This window comes from Morone saxatilis, unplaced genomic scaffold (genome assembly GCF_004916995.1).
Source record: "Morone saxatilis isolate NCDOM2014 unplaced genomic scaffold, NCSU_SB_2.0 Contig22, whole genome shotgun sequence".
In the NCBI taxonomy this organism is placed as follows: domain Eukaryota; kingdom Metazoa; phylum Chordata; class Actinopteri; family Moronidae; genus Morone; species Morone saxatilis.
Genome location: NW_023339785.1, coordinates 21,718,004 through 21,728,206, shown reverse-complemented (window position 1 = coordinate 21,728,206; position 10,203 = coordinate 21,718,004). Strand labels below are relative to the sequence as shown.

Here is a 10,203-nt window from a genome sequence, read left to right as displayed (position 1 = left end):
AATAATAATAATAATAATATGTCAATGTAAGGAGTAAGAATAACTGAACCCAAGGGACTTCAAAATACACCTGACAGATGAGCCAAATTCAACAGACACACGAGGTATTACAGGGTACGTTGCTACGGTAACAGTGCAAGTTGCCATGACGACGTAAGCATAAACTAAATATAAAGTACTTATATTGCACTTTTCAAAACAGAAGTAACCAAGAAAGCTTTAAAGGGAAACATGAAAAACACTGGAGCTTCGGAAGTGAAAGCAGTGGAGTGGAGTCATGAGATAAGTGGTTCCAGGATGATTAAAGGGAGAAGAAGGAACTGCAAAGCTGTAGAGGTAAAGGCCTATGTCAGTGATTGTCCCTTTTCTGTCACTGAGTAAACGGACAACCCCTGAAAGTGACAATATTTCATGTTATATTCAACGCATAACAATAACAGCACAGAACAGCTGATAGACTGTACAATTAACACAAATAGTGAATGTAATAACTGCAGGAAGTTTGTGTAAAACAGGTGATATTGGAGGAACTTTTTCCTGTGAAAGTTGCATCAGAGATGAGTTTTTTTTTTGGACAAATTCATTGTTTCATTCTCCCTTGCTTGGCCATGGTCCTATTAATTCTTTATGATCTATATTAATTTCCTGATGACCCTTAAACCAGTTAAATGGACAAATAATTTTCAAAACTGATTAGGAGCCATGCTAAGGAAGCCTGAGTAACCAAACCCGCAAACATTAACAACATTAATTGTAAAAATCCTTGCTGCTGCTTTTTACACAGCCTGCAACAATGCCACCATTTAAGTCAAGAAAAAAAAAAGGATAAGTTTGGTGAGATGAGATGAAAAGATCTGAAAGCACGTACAATTGTCTGTTTCACTGAGTGACAGCACTGATCTAATTTTAGCAATACTACTTAGTTGAAGAAAACCTGATGGAAGAAGCCTTTGAAATTCCGATCTTGCAGGACGATGATAGCAGTGATCATAATAATGGTGATAAATGTGTAGGTGTGCTATAATTATTGGGAGACCAGTGCTTTGTTTTTTGATTTTTTAGTCCATTAAGTCTTTATGGTGTCTTCTTTTAGACTAAATCGTACTGAATCTTTTTGGTTTAGTTTTTTTGGGGTGGAGAGCATTTTACCTGTATTGTATGAAATGGGGAAAGAGAGGAGATGACATGCAGCAAAGGGTGACAGGTCAGGTGAGGCAGTCGGCTCTGTGGTGGAAATGTGAATCATAAGTATCAGAGTTTAGGTGAATATAAAGAATGAGTTAGGTTTGATGGTCGTGGAAAAACTTTGAGAAGTTTGTTCCTGGTGGAGGATATTGACCTTGGGTTATCGCCTCCAGACTTTAACTGTAAAGTTGAGGGAGGAGTGGGTGGTTTGCAAAGGACTGCTACGGAGTTAGATGTCTTCTTTATGTGCTTGAGCATGAACAGTGAGTCCTCTTTTCTCACAAGCTCCTCCAATATTCAATTCTTGGAACTTTTTATGCTTTAGTTTCTAGGTATTATTTCAGACTAGTTTTGAGTGAAAGCATCAAAAAAGTTTCTGATCTAGATGTTCTTTCTTATCCCACAATCAAATACCACATCTATTGAGAGGACGAGTGATCTCCCTGTAGCATAAATAGGATCTTTATCTCGGTAACAGAGTAGTTAAAGAGTTTTAAGAAATGTTACCATTAGATCTAAAATCATCTCTGATTTCAAATGCAGGCTCCAATTCTGTGTTTCAGTTTCAGATAATGCATCTGCACAGAAAAACAGACTTTATAACTGTGACCCTGTGGCAAGTGCTCCACCATTACTCCCTGTAGGTATCAATCACCAGTATGGAGTATTTCCCGAGTGACTGCATTATATTATCAAGGGAATCCCTGCTTCAATTTCATTGAGTAAGAATATCCTTTCATGCACCAAATGCTCCTATCTAGGTTAAGTGGTGTATGATGCCTCTGTAGAAGGCAGAATGCCTGCCAGTGACTGTTTCTCTTGTTTAACTAGTCACTCCACATTATCTGATTGGCTGACTTTAAATTAATCATTTATTACTAGTGTGTCAGTGTTTGGTGTAGCGTACTTGCAAACTAGGTCATTTGGCACGAATGAGTGTGCTCTCAGGCTTCACAGGGACTGACATCTTGCATAAGCCTCAGAACATACCAACACGCTGTTACAAAAATCCCACTATTCAGCCATACGTTTATTTGTCACACAGTCATGTTACTTTAAAGCACTCAGCACTGTGTAAGTGCATACATGGCACAAAAACACCCCCATGAACTGAACAGGACTAAAATACAGTAATGTTTTACTTCAAACACATTGTATAATATATGATGTTCAAGTACTGCTGAGTATACATTAACTAAATATGCAATAAGTGATTTTTTTGCAACGTGAAGGCAGCAGAAACAAGTTGTAACAACATGTCATATTAGCATCTTTTAGCAAACCATTGCCTATTTACTGACCCAGCAGATATGGAGCAATGTTAGCATTCATTTGGGGTCATGTTTCTAGGGATTTAGCAAATGTAAGTCCAGTATTAATTTTCCTTCTAGCTATGATTTAGCTGCACCAACTCATGAGAGAAATATCTGGCTGCTAAATCCTCGACTATGTTCACCAGCTAGTCACCAACTTTGCCTGCTTGTTGGCGGCACGGTGGCTTAGTGGTTAGCGCTCTTGCCTTAAGAGCAAGAAGTTCCTGGGTTCTGGGTTTGGTGATGGCATGTTCTCTCTCGAAAAATGTTTGTTAGAATAATTCTGCCAAAGGCTCTGGCTCAGATCTGGATTTGGTCCCTGAGCACCACACAGTGGCTGCCTCTCTACTCCTAAGTACTTAAGAGCAGAGAACGAATTTCCCTACAGGGATCAATAAACAATTACTGAAACTTGTAACTAGGTAACTGCAGTCAAAAACAATGTTAATGTGAGCAGTGAGAGTGAACCAAGAGAATAAGGTTGAGGGTAGAAAACCAACACAATGAGCTGAAAGCTGCTAAAAAGCTCCCTAGATCTGAGGGTAACTGCGAAGTTGGTTTGTCAGTGAGTGTCTAACATAAGACACTATTGTGTTGCACTATGGGAAATGTAGCATCCAATTTTCTTGACCCATACTCAGAGTTTCTCTAACTCTAAAGCCCCTACAAGGAACTTGTTGATTCGGGCGGCCCCTGTGGACAAAAGCGGTGTTTCTACTGCCTTGTTCAAGAGGATTTCAACCATATCCAACCATTGGCAGGCATTAAAAATAACTACATCGAAAAAAGCCAATGTTCTTGCTGATAGTCTTGCTTGTAGGTGATATTAAAGCATCAGTATTACATTGAGATTGTTTCATAATCAGTTAAAAATTCCTTTTCATGCGTTTAAGGAAGTGTACATTGATCCTTCCAGAAACGGCCTATATTTACTCATAAAGTCTTCCCATTTAATTCACTTTGTGTCTCTTAAAACATTAACAGATATCTTTTGATAGATGCCCATGAAGTCAAAGCTCGTTGTCCCTTGTGTAAGAGTCGGTGCCCTCTGTCAGACACTGTACAGCATGTCCTGCGTGACAGACCTATTCCCATGGTGTCAGCAGGAGCCTTGTTCCCCAAATCTGTAGGAAACATGACGTGATTATCATCTTCATGCAATAATTACTGTCTTCCTTCTCAGTAAAGCGATCACAGGCTCCTCTAGAGAAAATTCAGCCACATCCAGTGGATTCCTCGCTTCGCACATCCTCCTCCCCCATCCACAGCACAGGCATCGGGGCTGGCATGCAAATTAAATTACAGAAGATACAGAGCTCCATAGGGTACTGAGAAGGCACTCAATTTCTTTAAATTCCAGTGCCTAAGTGAGGGCGTGTGTGTGTGTCTTCGTGCATGTGTGTGTGTTTGTATGTACAGTGAAAGAGAGAGAAAAGGTCCTCACATAACTGCTAGAAACACAGGCAATACAACTAGAGTGCTATATAAAAAAATAAAAATAAAAAAAGAGAGAGGGAATAAAAAATCTTTTGGGATTATTCCTTGGAATTGACACCCCCTCCCCCCTTCCCACTGCTGAAAAGGACTTTCCTCTTGCCAAGTGGCAGCGTGTAGCAGGGCCTTCGTTTCAGAATCGCAGCAAATGAGCTATGTTTCTCTGTTCTGTTGCCATGGGTAACACATCTTTTTCTTCTCATGTCTAATCTTGGCTTCTCTTTGAGATATCTTCCATTTGGAAGGCCTGCCTGCTACTGCAGCATTGGCACAGTTTCACGGCCTTGTCAGCTATTAGGCTTTGCTTGGTGGCTGTAGGAAAATCACACTGCCTACTTTTTTCTACGTATGGATGGATTATTTGATCAAATATATACCGTTAACTGGCGGTCTAATCTATGGCTAAGAGTGCTGTGGTATCTTAAAGGTGCATGCTCTATAGTCTTCTAAAAATATAAAGTTCTACTGATATAAACACGGTTGGTAGGTTTGCTTTAAAAATGTAATCTGATACAATTACTAATTACCTGTAAAACCTGGGTTAGGTCGGTCAGTAACCTAATCCAAATATCACAATATTAAAGTAATATAATGATTACTTTCCACTACTTTTAGATCACAGTATCCTACAGGAGGAGAGAAGGCAGAACTTGCACTGTAGGCTACTGTTAGTCTGTTCCCCTTTTCTGCTTTAAAGACCAAATAATAATGAAATATCCACCCGGTAAAAGCATTTTTTTCCCATTGGAGATAGTAAATGGACTGTACTTGTATATATAACCTTTCCAGTCTTCCAACCGCTCAAAGCGCTTTTACAAAACATGCCACATTCACCCATTCACACAGTAATGGCAAAGGCCATCACAAACATTCATTCATACGCATTCACACACCAGTGAACAGCATCAGGAGCAATTCAGGGTTCAGTATCTTGCTAAAAGAAGTTGGCTTGTATGGTTAAATTTAACTGGTAGAGAGAAATCATCTCTGATAGTGTTGATGTGTAAAACATCACTTTCTGTGTGGTGGTAGTGGACAAAAATTGTTTCCAATACTTTACTCATGCATTCAACTATCAAGGACTTCACTGACAGCTGGCTTCTTTTTTCCAACCTGAAGAGAGAATTACCTTTACTTTTTGTATTTATTGTGACTGATGATGTTTTAATTATCTGAATCATAAATCATGTAGCATTTTAGCCTGCTGTGCTTTATTATGAAGAGTGGAATATGCTTTAATAACAATAATTTTGCCTTTAATTTGAACAAATTGCCTGTTTTTCAGGCTAATTTAACAACAGTAAAGGTTCAAAAGAGATTTGAAATAGAAGAAATAGAGATCATTCTTTATAATTTAGTGGCAAGGACAATATTTTTATATTTTCAATCAAGTTAAAGCTGTTCAAGAGACATCATAACCATTTAATTTAAAAAGATAACAGCAGATCTGCACTAACACGGTTTGATAACGTCCTCTTCAGGTGTTATGAACAGGTTACAAACCATATTTCATGTAAACATAAAACCAAAAAAAGCTGTTTATGAATTGTTAAAATTGTTTTATTTCATTGAAAGTCTCAAAATAACCTTTATGCACAGGTGAATTGATGACTGATCATCTGATGCCTACATATTAACTGAGAGTGGTGTGCGTTATAAATGGAGGTTGAGTTAATTAATTGGATGCGTTAGGTGATTAAAAGTACTAAATTGTCAAATTATAAATGATAGTAGACGTAGCTGCGGTGGTGGTGCTTTAAAGTGACCATGATTCTTGTCTCCACAGGTGAATACACAGTGATGACGGCTCATTTCCATCTGAAGAGGAAGATTGGCTACTTTGTCATCCAGACGTACCTCCCGTGCATCATGACAGTCATTCTTTCCCAAGTGTCTTTCTGGTTGAATAGAGAATCAGTGCCAGCTAGGACTGTGTTTGGTAAGTGTCTGCCTTTATCAATGACCATCTTCTACTTCTTCTTTCATACAAAGATACATTTTTAAACAATAAACCTGCATCTGCATGAAATAACATAATTTTCAATGGAATTCGTGTAATTTAGGTCTATGAATGTGTTGGCATGAGGAATTTATTGACTGACTGAAAGTTGATGACAAATGGAGGGTAGACCGACAGGAGAAAACAGGATAAAGAGGAAAGAGGGGACATTTCTTAGAGGCTTCAGGGGGGGTTTTCAATCCAGTTGGACAAGCTACTGTTGGACTTGTTAGTAAGCCAAGTGGAACTAATAACAGTGACCTAAGACTGGTTCACTCAGAGAGAAAAAAAACAGGTACAGAAGTCAAGAATAAACTGTGTCCTTTGGCTAAACGTACCAAACCTGCTGAGCAGTTAAAGCATTACTGAAGGTCAGTGGTTCTTAGGGTAGAGCAGGCTAACAGTAACCTTACACTGTAAAGATACAAAGCACAGTAAGGACTAACACTTTATTCTGAAAGGGGTGAAACTCATTCTCATTTCAAATAGAATAACGGCTGCGTTTAAAACCAAAATACATAACAGAGAGCTTTTGAAAATGTACATCTAAAAATAAAGTGCTTAATTTTAGAATGTTAGAGTTAATTTTAGATTTTTTTCTTTCTTTTTTGCTAACTCCATTTCTCATCTTAATAGTCTCTATAATAAACAATCTTAACACCTGAACAGCTTTAACGCCTCCCTTTCTCTTCCATTACCTCTTATATCCCACTTTCCTGACTTTCTCTTGTTCAGTGAGGAACTGATAAAACATATAAATAAATATAAAATCTCCATCACAGTTGAATAATTCTCAATAATTTATCGGTTATAGGTCTGGGTCTGGATAGGACTGTGTCTGGGTCCCGGGCCACGGTCCACCTATTAGTGACCTAAGTGCTAGGGGATGGAGAGAGGAGATGGCAGGTTAACAAGGGGGATGTATTTTAGTCATTTTCAAATCAAGGGAGATGGCATCCCTCTTCATCCCCTCTCAAATCACTTACTGAGTGAGTTACAGCTACTGAGTAGATTTTATTAAAGTAAAATTGATTTAATTTCACTTGGCCTACCTTTATTACAGTAGGTGTGTTATGTATATATATATATATATGTGTGTGTGTGTGTGTGTGAACTTCATGAGAACTGACTATCCAAGACAAGATATTATTTTCTTTGTGTGTATTTCCAGGTGTAACCACTGTTCTCACTATGACAACACTGAGTATAAGTGCGAGGAACTCCCTTCCCAAGGTTGCCTACGCCACTGCCATGGACTGGTTCATCGCCGTCTGCTACGCCTTCGTCTTCTCTGCTTTGATTGAGTTTGCAACTGTCAATTACTTCACAAAGCGCGGCTGGGCTTGGGATGGAAAGAGTGTTGTGACTGACAAGGTAATGAGGAGAAAAACATGTCTTTTTGACAGGCTCCATTTTCAGAGAATTCATTAGCATTGTGACTGTATGTTGGAGAAGACAACGCTTCCAGAGCTTTAACAATATCGGAGGCAGAGGGAAGCAGCGATAATGCTTTAGCCCTCCGCAAGAAAAACCAAATTGCTACGACAGCGAGAGCTAATAAGCTGACAGGTAAACCTGACAAACTCTGGTCAAAATGGCAAATAAAAAGGCAGCAACTTGTCCATTATTCATCTCTATCTTAGATAGAAATAAGCTAACATGACTAGTTGGTACTAGAGGTCGCCGAGGCTTCATGGAGGGTCGTGAGGCCTTCTTGATTTTAAAGTGTGCTAGAAAACTTTTAAAATAAACAGAGTAGGCTTAGATCTCAGCATTTGGTTCACTTCTCTGAAGAAAAATAAATGTAAAGTACAATAAAAAAAGAAGCCTATTAAGTTTGTATTATTTTTAAAAATGATTAAAAAAACATAATACAGACAAAAAATTGTATAAAAAGTTCCCCTTTTTACCTGTTAGTCCTTTAACCCTTGAACTGATGACATGACAGACATGGAAGCAAAATGTAGTGATCAAGCAGAAAACAATAATAAGCTATAAGTCATGTATATATTCAAAAGAGCTTGAATAAAAAGGTCTTTATTTATGATGCATCTTAAAGTGTGTCTCCAGTCCAAGAGGATTATTACATGTAATTTGAGATAAAGAAAGAATAAAGAAACTAGTATGGCTACGATATATCAGTCCATCTACTGCACGCTGTAAGATTTAAACATCCTTGGACGAGTTGGAAGGCTGAAAAAATACACAAAACTGCGAAAAGTTACAGTACATCATTCTCAAACTGATGTATGTGGGCCTTTGCAGGCCTTCATTCATGGCCAAATGTGCTGATCCATTACCAGAACCAGTCCATTACCACCTCACTCCTTCATTTACATGTATTTTAAACTGAATAGATGTTGACAAGTGAAGAGTTTCAGGGTTGCTCCCTTGTCTTTTTAAGCGTCTACATCTAATCCTTGTGGTCTTTCAACAGAAAAAAGAGAGGGCGTCTGTCGTCAAGAAGAATAACGCTTATGCTGTAGCAGTGGCCAACTACGCACCGAACATCACCAAGGACTCCAGCACACTTCCAACTATTGCCAAAGGTGGAGCGTCGGATCCCAACAAGCCCAAAGCAGACGGTAAAGCCCAAGACAGCAAGAAGACGTTCAACAGCGTCAGCAAAATTGACAGGATGTCAAGGATTTTGTTTCCGGTTCTCTTTGGCTCCTTCAACCTTGTCTACTGGGCCACCTACTTAAACAGAGAACCCATTATAAAGGATATGGTCCCCTCTAATTAGAGGCCACTTTTAATGGGTTCTGGTCTGGGGACTAAGAGACGAACCAAATACCTCCAGCAACTGTGTACACATACCTTTGCAGAGTGAAGTCCTGGATTGCAGTGTGATCCTCTATCTCCGCCTGTTTTCTACACCGTCTGCAGCACTTTTGAAAAGCCTGGCTTTTGTAAATGTGTATGTATATTTATATTCATGGTTTCATGGTGACACATTGTGTGATTACTTCGATTAGAGTGCATATTTCCTTGAAAGTATGTTTCCAGTTACAGTATGTGGCCACTGTACATACGAATCAAATGAAGAGTAAACACATAACACATACATTTTTATTTAAGATTTCTTCTAAATGTGTTGGATTTTGCTGGTAATGCCCACTCTCTTGATATTACAGTATATATTTTTCTTTTGAGTGAAAGGGACTGATTATATCATATTTCTTACTTTCTTTGCCATCTACTGTAAGAGTGGCCTGACTCTTTTTTATTTTTCTGTCCAAGCCAATGCAAAAACACACTTGTATAATATTGTTACAGTGTACAGTTGTTTTATTATCTGTGTCTGCAGGTATGGGGCTGCAATCGAACGTTGACCTCCAGAATTACTGAAACACAGAAAAAAAGGTTGCAAAAACAAAAGTACAGAGGGAAGATACAAGATTAGTGTGCTTGTGTATGTAACACTGTGTAGCAATGGCATATTACTGGAAAATATCTATTTGGGAAAACTAATGAGAACACACGATTTTGAGGAGGAAAGAAACAAAGCACACATTGTGCCGTGAATGATTTATACATTTACATGAATTCACAATTGTTTTTATTCAGTACATATGTAAAAATCTGACATTTAGTGCCATTACTGAATTAGACAAAGCTTTGAATGATATGTTTATACATGTATGTCAGCACTGGCAAAGTTAAAAAAAAAAAACTACTTGAAAATCCGACTCAATGATAGAATAAAAGTCTTTTTTCACTGAAAACAGCTGGAAAGCAAACAGTAAATGTGCTGCTTTAAAGGGTGTAACATTAAAGACGATCTATTTAATATATAATATTCGTAGATATGTTTTCATTAGTCTCCTGAGAACAAGAATCGTGGTGTTTTCGTCACTTTAAAATTAGACATTTTCATCTAGAGTGTCTTCTCCTGCAGAGTTCGCCATGTTTCTACACTGGCTCTAGATACGGACATTTTTTTGCTGCCAGCCTTAGTTTCTCCTTCATGCTTGGAATGGAAGAGTGAAGCGAAGGGGTTGCAATCAGTAAATATACCGCTGGACGCCACTAAATCCTGCACACTAGACCTTTACAACCAAAACAACAAGCTACAAGAGGATGAAAAGCAACTTAGAGCTGCAGAGTTGGGCGGTATTTTTCTGTAGACCCCTTTCACTGTAGCAGACACATATTGATCAGTGATTTAAATAATGATCAATGCAGTATCAATAATAAAAGTACAGTAAG

At 38.3% G+C, this 10,203-nt stretch overlaps 1 protein-coding gene across 1 annotated transcript in view; it reads left to right on the top strand.

Moving 5' to 3' along the window:
- Nucleotides 1-9,495, top strand: part of LOC118333180 (gamma-aminobutyric acid receptor subunit alpha-2) — a 32,600-nt gene extending 23,105 nt beyond the window's left edge. The window contains exons 7-9 of the mRNA XM_035668715.1: nucleotides 5,779-5,931; nucleotides 7,163-7,365; nucleotides 8,429-9,495. Coding sequence (XP_035524608.1) covers nucleotides 5,779-5,931; nucleotides 7,163-7,365; nucleotides 8,429-8,737 — 665 coding nt within the window. The 3' untranslated portion in view covers nucleotides 8,738-9,495. The remainder of the gene's footprint in view (nucleotides 1-5,778; nucleotides 5,932-7,162; nucleotides 7,366-8,428) is intronic.
- Nucleotides 9,496-10,203: the final 708 nt, after the last annotated feature.